Here is a 19,613-nt window from a genome sequence, read left to right on the forward strand (position 1 = left end):
GGCTGGCGGGTCCCCCGGGTCTGGAAAGGCACTGGGCAGTCGTGGCCGCACGCTGCAGGCTGGTGGGTCACCTGGGTCTGGAAAGGCTGAGCAGTTGTGGCTGCAGGCTGGCGGGTCCCCCGGGTCTGGAAAGGCTGAACAGTCGGCATCCATGACAGTAGAGATGACTTACAGTCAGCCTGGTAGGAGCTGCTCCAACACAGGTGATTGCCTGCTTGTGTTAGGTACGTCTGACAGGTGTGTCTTGTCAGGTTTGTTTTCTTCCCACTTTTACTTCTGACCCTTTGCCCTTGGAGCCACATGTTTCTTCAGGACCGTCTGCTCTCCCACCTCTTCCCTCTTGGCCTTCGCAACCTGGTTATAAACTCATTCCTGTATTGCCGCCTCTTAGCTCTGCCCACGCTTGATAGTTGTCGCACTCTTTGACATCTCACGCTTGAAGGTAGTTTTTCCTCCAGCACTTCCTTCCCACAAAAGGAGCCTGAATTTAAGTTAGACACTGTCATTTTCACCAGAAGGGCTAGCTGATTTTAAACTGGGGTGTGCTATCTTTTTCTCTCCTCAAATCCTGAAGAACACAGGCAGTGTCAGAAACCAGCCTCAGCTTTTCTCTGGAGTTGGGTGGCAGTGGGTGCCTTCTCCGGACTTCTCCCTGGGGTGGTGACCTTCCCATACCAGAGCTGTGAGAAGGCTCCTATTGTTTTACTTGGAAAGGCTGAAGGTTATCAGATAGTATCAACAGTTCATTGTGTCTTCTGGCCTGAACTAAATGGGCCAGTCAGTATCCAGGAGTACCTTCTTACTTGGCTAATTGACTGTATTTTCCCCGACTATAAGGAAGCTGTACTTAACCCTCCTAATGTTGAAGATGACTCAGGCAGGATGGCTATGGCTATTGCCTTCCGGGGGTCCCACTGTTGAATGGGGCGTCACACCTGCACCACAGGGAGCTGTGGATTTTAAAGACGATAGCGTTTGTGAAGTCTCTAGCACCGTGCGTGGCACATAGTAGGTGTGTTAATGTCTCTCCCTTCCCTGCAGGCCACTCACCTGCTCTTCCCTCCGCGGTTTTCCATAACAGTTTTTGCTTGGAACCAGCCTCTGCCAAGAGTCTCAGTTGGGCTGTGTCCTCCTACAGCTGCTAGTTTGGGCGTGGCTCCCTTCTGCAGCCCCCAGTGGCCCAGCCACGTGCTCGCCTGTTGTACCAGCTGGTTGATGTAAGTCTACCGTCCTGAGAGGAACCTCGTTCCTTACCAGTAAGCTGCTTCTCTGAAAAGGTAGCATCCTTGATAACTAGCAGAGTGCTTTTTTCCTTTACAACTGATGACTGCCGTCAGTGATGACTTCAACTTGTCCTCAAGTTGGAACTGGAGTTGGAGGATGTAGTTTGTCTGCACAGGCCTCCTGGTGAGTGCTGAGCCTAGGACACGGGGCCTTTCTGATCAGGTGAAACGCTGTGGAGACCGCCCATGAGGTCAGCGTCATTTTCAAAGTCTGAGAGATGTGAGACTTAATTACATAAATGGTCAAGGATGATACATTTTCAAAGAAAAAGAAGTTACTGGTAAGTAACTGGGATTTTTGAGTTGCTTTCCTGTAAGTCAATAAATAATTAAGAATTCCCAAACTTGTTTTTACCATCAAATGCTTTTGCATTTGAGTATTTCTTAAAAGAAAGGAATGTGTTATTAGTTAAGGTTAATATTTAAGGAATGGGATAGGTTTCTGGAGCTACTACAAAGATAATTACGTGGGGGTAGACCTACAGGTTTCTGAATAGTTTGCTCTCTTAGCTTTAAATAGAAATTGGAGTTGTCTCCGCTAGGGGAGAGCAGAGGAAATGCAGTCTGTTCATTCCAGAAACATTTTTTGAGTGCCTACTCTTTTTGAGACACTGTGCTGGGTATGGGAGAGATACAGCCACACTTGGCCTCAACTGCTTTTGCCTCAGAGAGCTTTTTTCCTGGCTCACAATTGGGAAGATGTGGAGGGGAGTGTGGCAGGTGTGGGACTGGAAGTAGTGCTCGGCCCTACGCCTTTGCTTCTTTCTGTGCTTGTCGAGTTCTCGCTGCTCACGGAAAACCAGCTGACTCCTTCAGCCCTCATTCAGTGCGTTTTCCACATTGCTAGTGCAAACGGAAGAGAAACCTCTGTCCTCCTATCTAGTCGTTGAAAAGTGTACTCAGCTGCCTAACTGGCCTTCTTTGTGATTTTGGATTGAAATGTTAAAGCAACTATATAAGTCTTTAAGCTTTAAAGGCAGCTAATCTTCGGAGTTTAAGCCACAGAGTTCATCTGGCCCAAGTTTAAAACAAAAACAAAAACTTGACATTTTTGTAAAGAAATGAAGATTATTTTATATTTAACATCCCTAGAGAGTCATTATTACACCCTCCTCCCCAGTTTGCCCAGCCAGGTGAGGAGGAGGGACACTTGGTCACCGGGGAGGAAAGGCTTCCGTCGGGCTTCGTGTGCCTCTCCCACACCGCGCACGGTGTGCCCGTGAGCGTGTCGGGCACGGGCAGTACCACAGTCTGCTGAGCCCCGGCCCTGTGATTCGCTCCCTTTCAGAAGATGAGCTGTTTCACTTCTTGAGCCCCCACCCCTCATTTGTGAGGTTGTGGCGCTGAACACCTGCGTCCTGAGGCTGTGATGAGAACCACTTAGCACAGTGCCTGCAACATCGTGGGTGCTCAACAAATGTTACCTGTGGGGCGGAAGGAGGAGGGTTGGACCAGAGGTGCTGGAGTGTCAGCAACTGGCCACGCCCCCTGCTCACCTGAGCCCTGGGCTTGATGATGTGGCTGCTTTTTATCTTTGCCCTTTTGCAAAGCAGATTAGTGGGTTAACCCTGGACAGTTCTCCCCAACTACTGTCCCTTGAAACCTTCCACCAAGGAAGGAGTTTTTTCTGGGCTGTGATGGTGGTGACTATGGTGGCATCACCCTGGCCTGAGGGAGCACGAGGGCCCGGCCCGAGTGCAGTTCTCGCTCTGATTCCGCCAAACCCACCCGGTGTTTTTTAAGACCTCTTAAAAATGAAACATTTAACAATTACACATGTGTGTATGTAAATTTTTTTTGTGTTCGTACTCCTTCAGGTCCACTTTTGCTCAATTTTCACTGACTGTAGGGCGTTTTTGACAAGGCCTGGAGGCCTGACACTGGGTGGTGGTGCTTGACAAGAAAGCTGATTCCTGGGCCCTGGGGAGCGCAGAGGTTACCTCTGGCACAGACTTACCGTATTTCATAGAATCAAAAGTTCAAATGTGTTAACATTTTAACACCTGAAACTGGGCCGCATCTTGGAGTCGCTGTGATGAGAAAGCACTGTGTCATAGTCTAATTGGCAGCATGTTTTCCTAGTGACGGATAAAGTAACGGTGTGCCTTACAACGGATGCCATCGTAGATTAGATGAAATACGGTATTTAGGGGGCGAGGCAGTGTGTGCAGGTGGGGTTGCCAGCAGGGCTCCAGAGTCAGGCTTTCTGGGCTCAACTGTCCAATGTCGTGCTGTGGGCGAATTACTGATCCTTTCTTTGCCTTAGTTTTCTCACCTGTAAAATGGGGCTTAGATTAGTACCCACTTTACAGTGCTGTATATGATAAAACATAAAGTGCTTAAAATAGTGCCTAGCATACAGAAAGCGCTAACTTTTAGCTATTGTCGTTACTAATTTAGAGATTACAGTTTTACGGAATCTACTTGAATCCATTTTGTTGTGATTGAAACTCAGATATATTACCCTTATATATCTGTGTATCATCTGATAATATCAGCAAATGACAGTTTTTAAAAAGGGGGAAAAAAAACAAAAGAACATTTAATAAGTTTCCTTATTCTTCCTGAGTAAGATTTAAGTGGCATGTTTGCTGTTTCTATGACTGTTCCATGTGGTTGAGATATAAGAGAATAAGTTAAACACCGAGCTAGGAGATTTACAGTCAAGTGTGGAGTAGTTAATAACGTCTCTGTTTCTTCTTGATATTGGTAAGTATGTGGGGGGTCAGAGGATTTGAAAATTTGCAAAGCGTAAGAGTTTTTTTTCACCCTAATTAAAAAGAGAAGGGAAAGGAGAGGATTTTTTGGGCTGTGAAGTTTACTGGGTTGGTGTAGGTAGAGAATGCCCTTTGCACAGCTATGTAAGTAGGCGTCATTTCTCATCTGTGTGCCACTGCACCTCGAGGCTGTCCTGTCCTAAGTGCATTCTGTCGTTTCTGCCCCAGTGTTCCGTGAGCAGTGACTTGGATTTCCCCACACAAGCCATCCCCCTGAAGACGCTGAATGCGGTCGCCTCCGTGCCCATCATGTACTCCTGGTCCCCCCTGCAGCAGAACTTCATGGTGCGTACCTGTTCTCTGCTCACTCCATCTGGAGACCCACCTCACATAGAAACAGCAGGGTAATTTTCTGTTTGCCAAAGGGATCAAATGTAAGTAAAAGGGCCTCAGGCAGCCTCGAGGTGGAGTGGCTTTTAAGGGACTGTTTTTTACAGCCTCCACAGGGTTGCTCTTTCCGTGGTCCTGTCTCATTCAGGTAAAACATTCCCAAAAACCATACCTGGGATCAGAACATATTTAGCGATGAAACTTAAAGTTCTTATCCTTGAAAGATCAGTCAGCACCCTGCAGTCTCAGTCTGACTGTCAGTTGAGAACCCATAATTTAAAACCATTTTAGGCAGCATGTTATTACACGATAATGTACATGATGAAATATTCTCGGGGCTTATAGAACACCAGTTTAAACATGTTTTCATAGACACTGGCCCAGTGACTTGTAATGAAATGCTGGCATTTAACTCTTCACGGAAGGATGTAGGATGATGGAGATGGGACAAAGTCCAGTTTGTGTTCTTGCATTGTATTTTTAGATAAAAAATATGGAGTTGTATTACTTGGTATATGGAAAGGGAGGGCTGATAAGAGGGTGAGGGAAGTCCTTGGTGAACCTACAGTAGAGAATTATTAGATTTTTTAAATGTTCCTAGTGTCTCTAGAGGGGAGCCCTGGTGGCGCAGTGGTTAAGAGCTTGGCTGCTAACCAAAAGATCAGCAAGTTGAATCCACCAGCCACTCTTTGGAAACCCTATGGGGCAGTTCTACTCTGTCCTATAGGGTCGCTATGAGTCAGAATCAATGCGATGGCAACAGGTTTGGTTTGGTTAATGTCTCAAGAAACTTTGAACAGTTGCCATGTGGGGGGCCGACGCCATCTCAGCTGCTCTCCTGCACCTGCACAGGTGTGTGTGTGAGGCTTTACTGTTCGGGGACTCAAACTGCCAGAGCCGAAGGGAGGCCTCATATGTCATGGACTGTGACATTCCAGAAGAACATAGTGTTTATAGTGTCAGTATTATACACAGATTACACACAGGTTCTGCTGGTCACTGATCAAAGCCAATTAGGCAGACTGCCCTTATATTAGGGCCAGGATATGTTTTTGGGAGCAAAGGTTGTAGGGATACAACTGGGAAGACAAAAGTAGCCAGCTGTCCCTTAATTTTGGTTTATAGCCAAACAAATACTACCACCAGTTGCCATTGAGTCAACTCTGACTCATGGCAGCCCCGTGTGTCTAAGCAAAGAACTCTGCTCCACGAAGTTTTCAATGGCTGATTTTTTTGGAAGTAGGTTTCCATGCCTTTCTTCAGAGCCATGCCTGGGTGGACTTGAACCCCAACCTTTTGGTTAGCTGCCGAGTGTGTTAACTGTTTGCGCCACTCGGGGACTCCATCCAAAGAAGTACAGTCTCCTAATTCCAAAGAGCCTCAGCAGGTCGGATGAGGCGAGGACAGGCCTCTCTAGTATGCACACTTCTTCGGGGTGGAGGAGACCTGCACGTGAGAATCTGTGCTTTCATCTGTCCTCCTTTCTCCCACCTCCCTTCCCAGCTGTCTGGGTGCTGCTGTCTGTGAGAACTCCGTACTGGTCTACATGTCCTCTCTCTTCTCTGCACTCCTGTCTGCGGTGCTGACAGGCACCTCCCATGTTCTCCCCTGTGCACCAGGGTTGTAGCTCGAGTCCAGCCTGACCACCCCACTGTAGACAGCCCTGGGCTGCCCAGTCAGGTCCAGCTGGGCCATCCAGTGGTCAGAATTGCCTCTCTACACTTCTGTTTTCAACCACCACCCATTCAGAGGCCTGTTAAGACTGAGCCCTGTACTCATTTGACATGAGTTTCCTTCACTGTCGTCTGCAGAACCCTCATCTTCCTCAGGGCCATGCTACGTGTTCTCGCCATTGGGCGGGGGGCGGGACGGGACGGGGGTCTCTGTGATGGTCAGCTTGAGCACTACCCTCACCTTTGCTCTGACTGGCCCTTCCCTGCGGAGCATCCTTCTCATCCCTGTTGTCTCCTGAGCCTTGGCATAAACTCACCTGTCGTTTTTAGTGGCGCTGCCCAGCTTGGATAGGCATCCCGTCCACTGGAGTACTGATATGTTTTACATTATTGTGTATTCCACATACAAGCTTCAGTCCTTTTAGGGTAAACTTTAACAGACCATGAGTACTTTTTATCCTGAGAATTTTATTATATTGAATGTCTTTTATTAACTAGATCATTAGATGAAGTTCAGAAATCCTTATCATGGTATTTTTAAGATGTGGATATTTAGAGTTGATTTTGATAAACCATATTTCATTAATTTAAGACCCCTCCCTGACCTGTTTAAGTCTGAAAGTAGGAAGGTGTCTGAAAGCAGATGATGTATCATAGTGTAATTGGCAGCAGTTTTTCACAGGTACTTAAAATAATGGCGGGTTTTAATGATTGATGACAGATTAGCTAAAATACAATGTTTTGTAAAAAAATTTCTCCATAAACAGTTCATTTCCTCAGATAATCGGTTTATTCGTGAAAGGGGCCCCATTTCTTTACAGCTTTTAGGGTTTGCTGGCTGACTTTAAGATCTGGAGAACCAGGTAAAGACATAACTGAAATACAACATTTGTTTCTCATAAGTAGCTAATTTGCATCTGTTTTTTACTTTTAGGTGGAAGATGAAACCGTTTTACACAACATTCCTTACATGGGGGATGAAGTCTTAGACCAGGACGGGACCTTCATTGAAGAGCTGATAAAGAACTATGATGGCAAAGTGCACGGGGACAGAGGTGAGCACGTGTGATGGCAAAGTAATGGGGACAGAGGTGAGCACATGTGATGGCAAAGTGCATGGGGACAGAGGTGAGCACGTGTTTATTTTCCGGGGACAGAGGGACCAAGGGACTGACAGAGATACTTTGGTTTGTTGAGCACAGGCAGAAAAAGGTGTTTTAAATATCAAAGTTAAGTTTTGCCCTGGTCCATAAAGAACTGGCCTGGGTTGACAGCCTAAAATTTTTGATGTTTTCTGTTTGTAAATTGGGCACTCAAGCTTGCTGTGTAAGTGACAGGCATTTGAAAGATCCTTGATGACCACCTGTGGTTGGTTGTAACATAAGTTATGATGTCAGAGAAACTGTTTGAAAGCTTGCCAGTGTCAAGACTGTGTTGTGGTGAAGTGGGTGGGGCCAGCCTGTGTGCGATGTGCAGATGGACTCACCAGGCAGCCGCAGTCCCCAGATGTCTGTAGAACCGGGGCCTTGGGTCCATCTCCAGAGGCCAGTTGGAGTGTCTGGAGGGAGGTCACCACCCATGACCATGCTAGTGGACAGCAGGTCCATAGCCCTGGGCACCTTGGAGAGGGGTGAAGACAGAAAGTGCAGGTGGTGGAGATAAACCTGCTTCCTAGCTTTGCCGAGCCTGGTCCTGAGAAGGGTCTTATCCTCCCTCGTTTTAGCAGTGATGCTCTGGTGCTGACTGATGGGCTATGGCTCTTCTTCCACATCAGAAAAGGCTTCCGTTACCGTCCTGTACGCTTCTGATAATCCATGTGGTGAATTTCAGAGTGCGGGTTTATCAATGATGAGATCTTTGTGGAGCTCGTGAACGCACTTGGTCAGTACAGTGATGACGATGATGACGATGATGCAGATGACCCTGACGAGCGGGAGGAGAAGCAGAAAGACCTGGAGGAGCCCCGTGACGGTGCGTCTCTCGGCGTCTGCACAGCTCTGCCAGCAGTGGGGTGAATGCAGCACAAAGCCCTTCTCTTTCCTTTTTGTTAAATATCACGAGAGTTGTCTCCTTGTTTCCTGGCAGTCAGGAGTGCGCAGCCAGGCTTTGGGCTTCCCTGGGGGCACTCGGAGCACGGGCTGGGAAGCACTGACTGCTGCACACGCAGCTCGAGTGTCACCACACCCTCTGTAGTTGAGGGACGGATTTTGAGAGGCCGAGTCGCGTGCAGGATCGTGTTCTTGGAAGAGAGTGCTGGGCTCACAACCGGCCTGACGTGCGTCCCACCTGTACCAGTCCTGGGCTTCCTGGGAGGACCGTGGTCCCGAGACATAGCCTCCAGTGGTGTTCTGTAGTGGGCAAACCCGTTATGATGGCTGACCAGAGGAATTTGAGGGAAAATTGTAATTTCAATGAAACAAAATTTTTATAACACAAAGGGCCCTTAGGGATCACCTAGTTGAGCTTCTTCATTTTATAGACAAGGACACACCCAGGTGGTGAAGGGACCAGCCACAGACAGTTCCCAGCAGAGCTGGGATCACAGGTTCTCTGCCTCCCAGGGCTCTTAAACTTCACATTTGAATTTCAATGTTGTGTTTATCTGAGCTGTAAGTACTACATAAACCCATGTAAAATACCTTAGAAGTAAGTGAAACACAAAGTTGATGATTTCAGCTTTGATACAGAGAGTGAGTTTGTGTGTGTGGAGAAAATGAAAGACTGAGACTTTTGTTTACTTTCATCTTTTTTTTAAATTTCATATTTCCCTGTTTAGATAAAGAAAGCCGTCCACCTCGGAAATTTCCTTCTGATAAAATTTTTGAAGCCATTTCCTCGATGTTTCCAGATAAGGGCACAGCAGAAGAACTAAAGGAAAAGTAAGATGGGGCTTTTTGAGCGATGTTGCCTCATGTGGTGTGTGACTGGCCGTGTTGGCGTGTGATGTCATGTGTTCACCATGCTCTAAGCAGGATGTGTCTGTGCTACACCCACCGTGAGTCAGATGACACAGGCGTTTATGTTATTGCTCACAACACTGCATCTGAGGAGTGGTACACCCACCGTGGGTCAGATGACACAGGCGTTTATGTTACTGCTCACAACACTGCATCTTGAGTGCTACACCCACCGTGGGTCAGATGACATAGGCATTTATGTAATTCCTCACAGCACTGCATCTGAGGAGCGCTTCTCTGTACACTGGTAGCAGCTCTAGTGCAGTGATGTTTAATTAGAATTAATATTGTAACATTCTTTTCCACCTGAATCACAGTAGTGGATCTGATTCTTAAACCATCATGCATAATATTTAATCAGCTCTTTATCTAAATTGCAGTGTTGTAAACTAGCTTTTGTGTTTTAGGCAGGGTAAATGTCAAAAACATTACCTATGTAGAAACCTTTTCGAAGCCTGACTTTTATGAAGTCATCTTTGTCTCACCTTGCCTGTGTCTGTAGGTACAAGGAGCTTACAGAGCAGCAGCTGCCCGGGGCACTGCCCCCAGAATGTACCCCCAACATCGATGGGCCCAATGCGAAGTCTGTGCAGCGGGAGCAGAGCCTGCACTCGTTCCACACACTCTTCTGCCGGCGCTGCTTCAAGTACGACTGCTTTCTGCACCGTAAGTGCAGCTGGGAGCGTCCTGAGCTACAGGGTCAGCGCCGTTGGTTACTGCAGCCGTAGTGGCTCTCCTGGCTGGTAGTGAAGGGAGAGGTTGGGACGTGAGAGTCAGGAATTGTTATATTTCCTCGTGCTTCTCTGCTGCTAGGAGGCTGCTCTGGGCCCTTCACATGCGGCGTCCAGTTTGGAAGCGAGGCTGGCAGGGCTCCCACAGGTGCTCACTGCAGGCAAGCTGATGGCACTGCTGATGGTGATGAGCAGCATTTGTGGAGTGAGAAATGGGCTAAAAACACCTTTACATAAGATTTAGTGTTAAGTTTTGATGTTGTGTGAAAATCTGTTTTGAGTAGTTTTTCTGTAATGTTTATTGTTGATTGTAGAGATCTTAACACTTCAAATGATTAGTATTTGGAAAAAGTTACCCAAGGTTTGTAGTTTATGGTTAACAGTTTAAGATATTTCTCCTGTGTAAATGGTTAAACGCTCAGATAGACTTGAGTCCATAGTTGCCATTTGATTAACAGGGTGACATAACCTCTGGTCTTAGTTTCTTGGTGCTCCTGTAACAAATCACATGTGGGTGGTTTTAAAAGAGCAGGAGTTTTCTCTCAGTTCAGGAGGCTGCAAGTCAGAATTCTGGCACCTGCTCCAGGGGAAGGCTCTCAGGCTCTCTGGAGGAGGGGTTTCGGTTTCTGTAACCCCTTGATTCCTTGGCGATCTCCGTGTGGTGTGGTGGGCATCTTTTGCTCATTTGCTTGCTTATCTGTGCCTACTCTGCTCTTTTATATCTCAAAAGTGAGTAGGTTTTAGCCATGCCTTATATAAAATGGCCTCATTAACAAAGACCTTATTCCCAAATGGGATTACATCCGCAGGTAAAGGGTCAGGATTCCAGCACGTTACCGGGGGACACAATTCAATCCCTAACACTCTATAAACCTCAGTTTTCTTCGTCTGTAAAATGGTAATGATGATTCTAATAGCTGGGTTTTTGTGAGGATTAAATGAGGTGAGGTCTGTAGGGCTCACCGTTGCTGCTGTTATCACCATCCTATGCTTTTAATATCGACACTGTATTCTGTGAGATGCTTTTTGGAAAAGCTGTGTGATGTCTTTGATATACACAAAGGAATTTATGTGATTCTAACTAAAATATATGCAATGAAATTATTTTTAACACTACGTTCTCATCAGATCAGACAAGATCAGTGCTTTAAGCAGAAGTTAATATATCAACTGATATTCTGTGCTCAGCTATGATCATGTATTATTATCACAGGGTAACAAGTTAAAGAGGTGCTTAAGAGAAGAGCTGTATGCGAATGGCAGCGGTTATGAGGACTGATTTTGAGAGATAGGAAGTTACGTGCCTGTAGCAAAAGCACCGAGTGAGGGGTCTAGTCCCACCTGCTGCCTGCCAGCTAACCAGGCGAGCTCAGGCAACTTCTGCTTCTGTCTCCTGATTTGTACAGTCCCCACTGGACCACAGGTCTGTGTGCAAAGCGTCACTGATATGGTGAAACATTGTGATTTTCTCAGGGCTACACAGTATATGTGGTCATTTTTATACTGTAGTCATTTTTTAGAGTTGCCAACTTCCTCTCAAATAGCTAGAACAGCTGCATTTGTATGTCACAATTCCTTGTTCTTTGCTTGAAAACCTTTAGCCAAGACTTGTCATCAAGATTTCATAGATTGCCTTTGAAATAATAAAAAAAAGCCCTTAATGTTAATGTTCTCTTCTTTCTGTAAAATTTGAAAAGTATTTTGCCTTAACTTCCTTTCTAATGATTTTTCTGGTCAGAAATTTTATATGCTCTTTTCCCCATGTTGTATTTAGCTTGAAACAGATCTTAACTTATTTTGAATATTAGACAGTATTTTCAGATGCCTACTTAAAAAGATTATGTTCAACCTTCAAGACGTTTCTAGAAGAATTTGTTAGGTGTTGCCAAAAAAATTGATGCTTGTAATTCTGCTGAGAGAGTTCTAGTCATGAGAAAAGTTTTCTTCTTGTTATAGCTAAATGAAATGTGAAATTAAGAGTGGCACTTTCTAATATTTTGTTACCTTTTGACTATTAATTAGTATGTTAACACTTTCTTCATGGCCAGAATTTGGTCTTGTCTTAGACTGTAGTGATTGTGGCTTGTCAGGAGTGCCACAGTGAATACAGTCTAAGACAAGAACAAGTGCCTGGTTTTCTAATTCCGACTGAGCGAGATCTCCTAGCGCAGGCCCAGCAGAGGCCCCTGACTTCATCTGTGTGTGTGCACCTGTGTGTATACATGCACATGTGTGTGTGTCTGGGTTTGTGACTACGTGTGTGCCTTTTCACTGAATTGGGGGCAAGAGGATCAGTCTAGAAATACAGTATGCTGGAGGAGGCATCCCGACTAAAAACGTATTTTATTAAACACGAGCAGCTAAGCGTAGGTGACTGTTCCGGCAAGTGGAGGTGTGTTTCTGAGGTTGGTTCACTCCTGCTGGCGAGGCACTGTCGCCGCAAGGTGCTTGTTGTCTCCTGCGGACACCCCCCCACCCTGGCCAGGCCGCGCCTCCACGCCAGAGCAGGTGCGGGGTGTCGGGCTCTCATGCTGGGAGGGACTCACCCACACGCTTGAGTTAGAATTGGAGCCTTGACTTTCTCCTTCAGCACTGTCACCTTTTCATTCTGTCCTTGTTTCCCCTTTAAGCTCCGTGGCTAGAAGGATGGGCTTTCACAAATAGAATTATTGGCTTCATATTAAGATAGTTATCATCTGGGGTGATTTGGATGAGGGCTCTAGAAGTGCGCATTCACGGGGCAGGCGCCCCCTGCAGTGACACACACGTCTCCCGATATTCCGTTTCTGTACTTTTCACACTGTGTGGGAATTTTAAGTTTCAAGCATTTTATCTTTCAGGGGCCTGTTTAATCAGGTGTTTGCTGTGGAAGCTCTGACAGGTCTTTGACTTGTGTGGGAATAATGTAATTTAGTCACCTGGGCTCCTCTAGATCTTAAAAAATCTAACAAGCGGGGCCCTGCCTTCCTGTCCACTTGAGGACCTGATGGCTGACCTTTCTTCAGAAACCAGGAAATACTGGCTGTCAGAATCCTTTCGGTAAAGACAGGGAGTTGGACTTCATTTAGAGGAAGTGTCAGCCTTTCGTATGGGTTTATTACATTCATTGTCAGTGAATGTTTATAATCATAGCGTACAGTCTGTGTGCATCAGTTACACGTGTGGGGAACAAGAAGTCACTAATCGTCCCAGAACTGAGTGTGTCTCCTTCTGGGTGGGGCTGGGCAGGAGGAGTGGGGTGCTTGGGGGGAGCCGGTGAGGGGCTTTGTGGTAACTCGCTGAGAGCCCAGAGCACAGCTCTCAGATGATGTGGACCAAACAGTAGCAGGATGCTGTGCTGTTGACTGCTACACTGAGATGGGGAAGATGATTAAACTGGTATTTTATAGCTACATTCAGATACTTTCTGTTTAATTTACTTTGCAGCTTTTCATGCAACACCCAACACGTACAAGAGGAAGAACACAGAAACAGCTCTCGACAACAAACCGTGTGGACCACAGTGTTACCAGCACCTGGTAAGACTTTTGCTTTGCTCTCTAGAGATTATCTGAGAAGTCTGATCTGAACTCCAGAAATCTGTGAAGTCAGGGTGAGCACGCCCCAGCCACACTTGGCCGCGGTGGGTGCTCTCGTTCGCCGTGCTGTTCCTTCTCTTCTTGTGGCCCGTGCTTCGTAGTGTGGCTCGCACTTTGTGGTCCTTCATTCGCTGTGTTATCTCCTCAGCAGCACAGACTGTCTTTAGAATCAAGGACGTGTGGAGCTCCCGTGAAGTTTGTGTGTGAAGCACAGCAGCCCACGTAGAGCCTGGATGGGTGACCACGTGTGGCCACTTAGGAGACTTTCTTGTGGCTGCGTCCCTTCTTTGGGTTTTAGATCCACGACTGTGGGCCGTATGTAATACAAAAACCCATTACCATAGAGTCGATTCCAACCCATAGCGACCCTATAGGAAACAGAGTAGAACTGCCCCGTAGGGTTTCCAGGGAGTGCCTGGTGGATTCAAACTTCCAGTCTTTTGGTTAGCAGCTGTAGCTCTTAACCACTGTGCCACCAGGGTTTCCTGGTGTAATATAGGTATACACAGCACACATACATAGTGTATATAGTAAATCCCCGACTTACAACAGGATTCTGTTCCAGTGACTCTGTCATAAGTTGGTTCTGACGTAAGTTGAACACCTTTTTTCTTCTTCTTAAGTTTTCATTATTATTGCCTTTTTGTGTGTGTGTGTGTTTTAAGTGAAAGTTTACAGTTCAAGTTTGTCTCTCATACAAAAATTTATACACACATTGTTATGTGACCCCAGTTGCTCTCCCTATAACGTGACAGCACACTCTTGCTTTCCACCCCAGATTTCTCATGTCCATTCAACCAGCTCCTGACCCTCTCTGCCTTCTCATCTCGCCTCCAGACGGGAACTGCCCATTTAGTCTTGTGTAACTACTTCAGCTTCATGAGTATCGTTTTATGTCTTATAGTCCAGTCTAGTCTTTGTCCGAAGAGTTGGCTTTGGGAATGGTGCTGGTTTTGGGCTAACAGAGAGTCCAGGGGCCATGTCTTCCGGGGTTCCCTCCAGTCTCAGACCATTAAATCTGGTCTTTTTACTAGAATTTGAATTATGCACCCCACTGTTCCCCTGCTCCGTCAGGGACACTCTGTTGTGTTCCCTATGAGGGCAGTCGGTGGTAGCTGGGCACCATCTAGGTCTTCTGGTCTCAGGCTGATGGAGTCTCTGGTTTATGTGGCTGTTTCTGTCTTTTGGGCCGATATTTTCCTTGTGTCTTTGGTGTTCTTCATTCTCCTTTGCTCCAGGTGGGTTGGGACCAATTGATGCATCTTAGATGGCCACTCGCTAGCTCTTAAGACCCCAGATGCCTCTTATCAAAGTGGGATGCAGAACCTTTTATGCCACTTGACCTAGATGTCCCCTGAAACCATGGTCCCCAGACCCCTGCCCCTGCTACTCTGTCCCTCAAAGTGTTTGGTTGTATTCAGGAAACTTCTTAGCTTTTGGTTCAGTCCAGTGGTGCTGACTCCCCGTGTTGTGTGTTGTCCTTCCCTTCACCTGAGATAATTCTTGTCTACTACCTAGTTACCATCAGTGTATTTTTATTAATCTGATTTTTGTCTTTGGGGGTTGGCATGAGAATGATAACATTAGCAAATTATGTGCTGCAACATTATATGCATTATACGTACTTATATGTAGTACATGCTATTAATGATAAGATTTTAAAAAAAAAAAAATGGATGGTTGTAAGTGCAGTTTGTTGTAACATGAATACGTTGTAAGTTGGGGACTGCCTGTGTAGGTCCCACGGGGTTTCTTAAAGTGGCGTAGGAGAGGCAAGGGTTGAGGGGGCAGGAGGTGCCGTCCTACTCTCGCTGCTCCTCTGAACCAGGCCGCTCCCGCTGAGCACTAAACGGGTCTCCTTTTCCTGTTGGATTTGGGGGGATTTGTGGAGGGGCACATGCAGACAGTACTCGATTTTTAAGCAATTTGGTGTTTGTGAAGTAAAGTATAAAACTCTTGGCTGCTTTCAGATGTTTCTTCTGTTTCCTCTAAAACTGAGATTCCTAAACACCACACCAGCCTTTACACCTCAGAACTGTGGCTGTGTGTCTGGGTGGTCCTGGTATGTCTGCACCGCACCCTCACCGACGTCTCTGACTTCCTGAGATGGGTCCTCGCGCCTTGTCCTACGTGCATAGCCTGTATCCTGTTCCAGAAGTTGTTTCAGGTCCTCTCGAGGCTGCATGTCCCTCACGGGAATAAAAAATCAAAGAGTAAGGCAAAGGAGCTCTGGTGGTGCAGTGGTTAAGCACTCGGCTGCTAACCGAAAAGTTGGCAGTTTGAACCCACCAGCAGTGCCATAGGAGAAAGGTGCGGCGGTCTGCTTCCGTAAAGGTTACAGCCTCGAAAACCCTATGAGGCACTTCCACTCTTACCACATGGGGTTGCCGAGTGGAACCCACGGCACCTAACGAGTAAGGCACGAAGGGACAGTCAGGGCTGATCCTTTTTACATTTGCTGTAGATGGTGTTCGTTATCTGAAGAAAAAAAGAGTCTGACTCTAGACTGTACGTTAGGGTTTCTGCTTTTAGAAAATTTCACGTTTAAATACACTGCATGTCTCTGGGGGATACTTACTGCCTTTATGACGTAAACAGTTGTTGTTATTAGTTGCCTTTCAGTTGGCTCCGACTCATGGCAACCTTACGTATAAACAACAAAACGCCGCCCAGTCCTGCGCCATTCTCACAGTCGTTGCTGTGTTTGAGCCCGATCCACCTCACTGAGGGTTGCCCTTGTTTTCACTGACCCTCCAGTTCACCAGCTCTGATGTGCTTTTCTAGCGATTGGTCTTTCCTGATGATGCGTCCAAAGTCAGTCTCGCCATCCTGCGTCAGATAGGACACCTACTCTGGCTTACTCCTTATCCTCACAGTCACACACACAGAGCTGTCTTGATAATAACTCTTACTTTCTGAATTTCTCAAAAATATCAGAAGCACATTGAAAACAAGTACACTGAGGTGTGATAAATGAATATTGTGACGAATTCCGTGGCTTACTTGCCCATGTGACTTCTTTCTCCTCCACCAGATGAGTTGTACAACTTGGCCATGATGTCTGCATCTTTCCCTTTGTAGGAAGGCGCAAAGGAGCTCGCTGCTGCCCTCACGGCTGAGCGGATCAAGACCCCCCCGAAGCGCCCCGGGGGCCGCAGGAGGGGCCGGCTGCCCAACAACAGCAGCCGGCCCAGCACGCCCACCATCAACGTGCTGGAGTCCAAGGACACAGACAGCGACCGGGAGGCTGGGGCGGAGACGGGTGGGGAGAACAACGACAAGGAGGAGGAGGAGAAGAAGGATGAGACGTCCAGCTCCTCAGGTGAGAGCAGGTCTCGTGTAGGGGACGCCAAGTGGCCGTCTGGGTGCTTGGTGTCCCGCGTCACAGGCAGCTCTCTTGGGCGTGTCACCGAGTTGGGATGTTGGGGGTGGATGATCTGTCGGCTTGTTCCTCCCTTTTCCCGACGGTGCTGTCAGTTCTCTCACTTTAATACGAGAGAGATCAGCTGTGGGCGTAGGGTTGGTGTCCAGCTGTACCGTGGATGCCGCCGCCCCTTACGCTCACTGACAAGCTCATGGAGCCTTGGCTGCCCTGCGGGGAGATGCCTGTGGACACTATGTAGCTTCAGTTCTAAACGATGATGTGCTTTCTGCCCCCTCCCCCTTTTTAATTAATGTCATTCCAATGGTATTTCTTGACCAGTACGTAACCTTGGTTTTGCAGAAGCAAATTCTCGGTGCCAAACACCTATCAAAATGAAGCCAAACGCTGAGCCTCCCGAGAGCGTGGAGTGGAGTGGTGCCGAGGCCTCCATGTTCCGGGTCCTCATCGGCACCTACTATGACAACTTCTGTGCCATTGCACGGCTCATCGGGACCAAGACGTGTCGACAGGTAAGCCGTCAGGGACAGCGCCGCTCACAGCTTCCAGCCAGGGTGAAGCTGCTCTCAGCCAAACATAGGAATCACGGCGGCACCACTGAGCACCTATTCATCTTCTCAAAAGGATTAAATATTTTCCCTAGGAGGGAACTGAATTAAAATTATTTTTCAGGTTGATTTATAGTTTCCCATTTTAGATATTTAAGGTTAGGTAGCAATGGATTTAAAAACAAGTAAGAACTTGCAGAGTTGGCATTGCTCCCTTGAGGGGTGTGCACCGAGCTCTCTCCCCGAGGACTCACTGTGTCCCCAGCACCCGGCAGCACCACAGGAGAGGCCTCAAGGTGTGGTTCCGAGTGAGTGAGGCTAGGAAGGCCTACTGCCGTCGGTTCTCCTCACGGCTGTGACTGTGCCTCTTGCCAGGTGTATGAATTTAGAGTCAAGGAATCCAGTGTCATTGCGCCTGCTCCCGCCGAGGATGTCGACACGCCTCCCAGGAAGAAGAAGAGGAAACATCGGTAAGTCCACGTGGGCGTCTGGGCGAGCTGGCGGGGCACCGGCAGACCAAGCCTATGGCGTCTTGCTACCACAGGAAACTGCCCATCCGTTCTGTCGGCACACAGCCGTCACTGGTAAGCTTGCGTCTGGGAGTCACAGGACAGCTGCCACGCTGCCTCTTAAGAAAACACTATGTTCATTAGTTCCTCCAGCGCAGACCACAGAAACACTTCCCTTGGCGCTTATCGGAAAGTGTGTCCCTGCACGTGAACCTGGGCACGTGTGCACGCATCATGCCCATTTTGGACACGTGTCTTCTGGGAGCCCACGTTTTCCAGGCGGGCAGCCCCATGTTCCGACGCCTTCCACAGAGTTGTGGGGCTGAGCGGGCCGGCTGGTCTCCAGGTGCGGAGCCAGGAAACCATGGAGGGAAGGTGGGCTTCCAGACCTCCAGACCCTCTCTTTAAGAAGACCCTTGGCCCCTGGGCGGTGGCTCGTGCCTGGCAGCAGTGTGCGCATGCTGTGGTTTTGTGATGAACGTGGGCCGGCCTCAACCAGGGTCAAAGAGCTCAGACACTTCCCAGAGGAACAGAGGTGTTAGTAGATGCTCCTGATTTGGGTTGATTTTAGAACAGGCCGCAGGTGGTTCTGACAGGGCAGGTGGGACATTAGTGGCCGCCATGCCCCCGTGGCTGGGATGTCTGCACACAGCTGAGTTGCTGTGAGCCGAGCAAAGCAAGATGGGTCACATGCGGCTCGTTTTACAGCATCGGGACTTTGCCTCTGTCCGCTTGCAGCCTGCACCCCCTGCTCCCCGTGGAGTCTGCTCGCTGCCTGGAATCTTAAGCTTGTTTCTTCTCTTTGTCTCTGCAGGTTGTGGGCTGCACACTGCAGAAAGATACAGCTGAAAAAAGGTCAGCATCTCCTCGTCACCTTCACTGTGCTCTTGTTTGTCGGGGAACAGCACTGGGCGGACATGAGCCGAGTCTGAGACGTCTGGAGGTGGTGGGTCCCTGTGCTGAGCCGCTGTAACGGAGGGCATCTGGCCGGGCTCCACACGACTCCTCTGGGTGTGAAGCCAGCCCGTCGCTGGGGGCACCGAGATGGGGGCAACCAAGGGGGGAGCAGCATTAGTCCGGCAGCACGTGGGGCTGGGAGGTGGTGTTTTGCTGTCACTTGGTAAACAGGAATACGAGTGACACCGTAACTACGGCAACAAAAACCCGCCTGGCTCCGAGGGTGATAGGCTAGCTGTGTGTAGTCTCTGGCGCCTCCGGGGACTAACGGTCTACCTGCTGTTGTCCGCTCCAGACGGCTCCTCGAATCACGTATACAACTACCAGCCCTGCGACCACCCGCGGCAGCCCTGCGACAGCTCGTGCCCCTGTGTCATTGCCCAGAACTTCTGTGAGAAGTTCTGCCAGTGCAGCTCCGAGTGTGAGTGCCGCCGTGGCGCGGGCCCACGGCCACCAGTTCAGTCTGACGCAGACAGACCCAGCTCTGAGGACGGGAGCTCACCCTGCGAGTGTGCGCTGAGCCCCATGCTCAGTGCTGTGCTCCCCAGTCTCCTGGGTGACATGTGGGGGGACACCGTAGGCAGCAGCGTAAGGCAGTCCCGGATCACCAGCAGTTCTGTTCCTAAGTCTGCGTTTAAATCAGATTTGTAGGTAAATCAGAAACAGTTGGCATCTAACGGCAGTTAGTCAGATGTTTGTCTTAGTACGTAATGTACCTTTCCATGCATGGAAACAGTAAAGAAACGTTTCCAGGTAGACTCACACATCTCCAACGTAACGCCATCGACTCTCACATCTCCAGCGTGACGCCATCGACTCACACATCTCCAACGTGACGCCATCGACTCACACATCTCCAACGTGACGCCATCGACTCACACATCTCCA

The 19,613-nt window shown here is 48.2% G+C and overlaps 1 protein-coding gene across 2 annotated transcripts in view; it reads left to right on the forward strand.

Annotated features, from left to right (window-relative positions):
• EZH2 (enhancer of zeste 2 polycomb repressive complex 2 subunit) overlaps positions 1-19,613 on the forward strand; it is a 33,045-nt gene that overhangs the window by 8,194 nt on the left and 5,238 nt on the right. For both annotated transcript variants that reach the window (XM_004382353.2, XM_004382354.2), the window contains exons 3-13: positions 4,229-4,345; positions 6,998-7,118; positions 7,894-8,034; positions 8,840-8,942; positions 9,523-9,686; positions 13,178-13,269; positions 16,411-16,651; positions 17,054-17,223; positions 17,635-17,729; positions 18,583-18,623; positions 19,021-19,146. In XM_004382353.2, coding sequence (XP_004382410.1) covers positions 4,229-4,345; positions 6,998-7,118; positions 7,894-8,034; positions 8,840-8,942; positions 9,523-9,686; positions 13,178-13,269; positions 16,411-16,651; positions 17,054-17,223; positions 17,635-17,729; positions 18,583-18,623; positions 19,021-19,146 — 1,411 coding nt within the window. The remainder of the gene's footprint in view (positions 1-4,228; positions 4,346-6,997; positions 7,119-7,893; positions 8,035-8,839; positions 8,943-9,522; positions 9,687-13,177; positions 13,270-16,410; positions 16,652-17,053; positions 17,224-17,634; positions 17,730-18,582; positions 18,624-19,020; positions 19,147-19,613) is intronic.

This window comes from Trichechus manatus, unplaced genomic scaffold (genome assembly GCF_000243295.1).
Source record: "Trichechus manatus latirostris isolate Lorelei unplaced genomic scaffold, TriManLat1.0 scaffold00093, whole genome shotgun sequence".
Taxonomy (NCBI): Eukaryota; Metazoa; Chordata; class Mammalia; order Sirenia; family Trichechidae; genus Trichechus; species Trichechus manatus.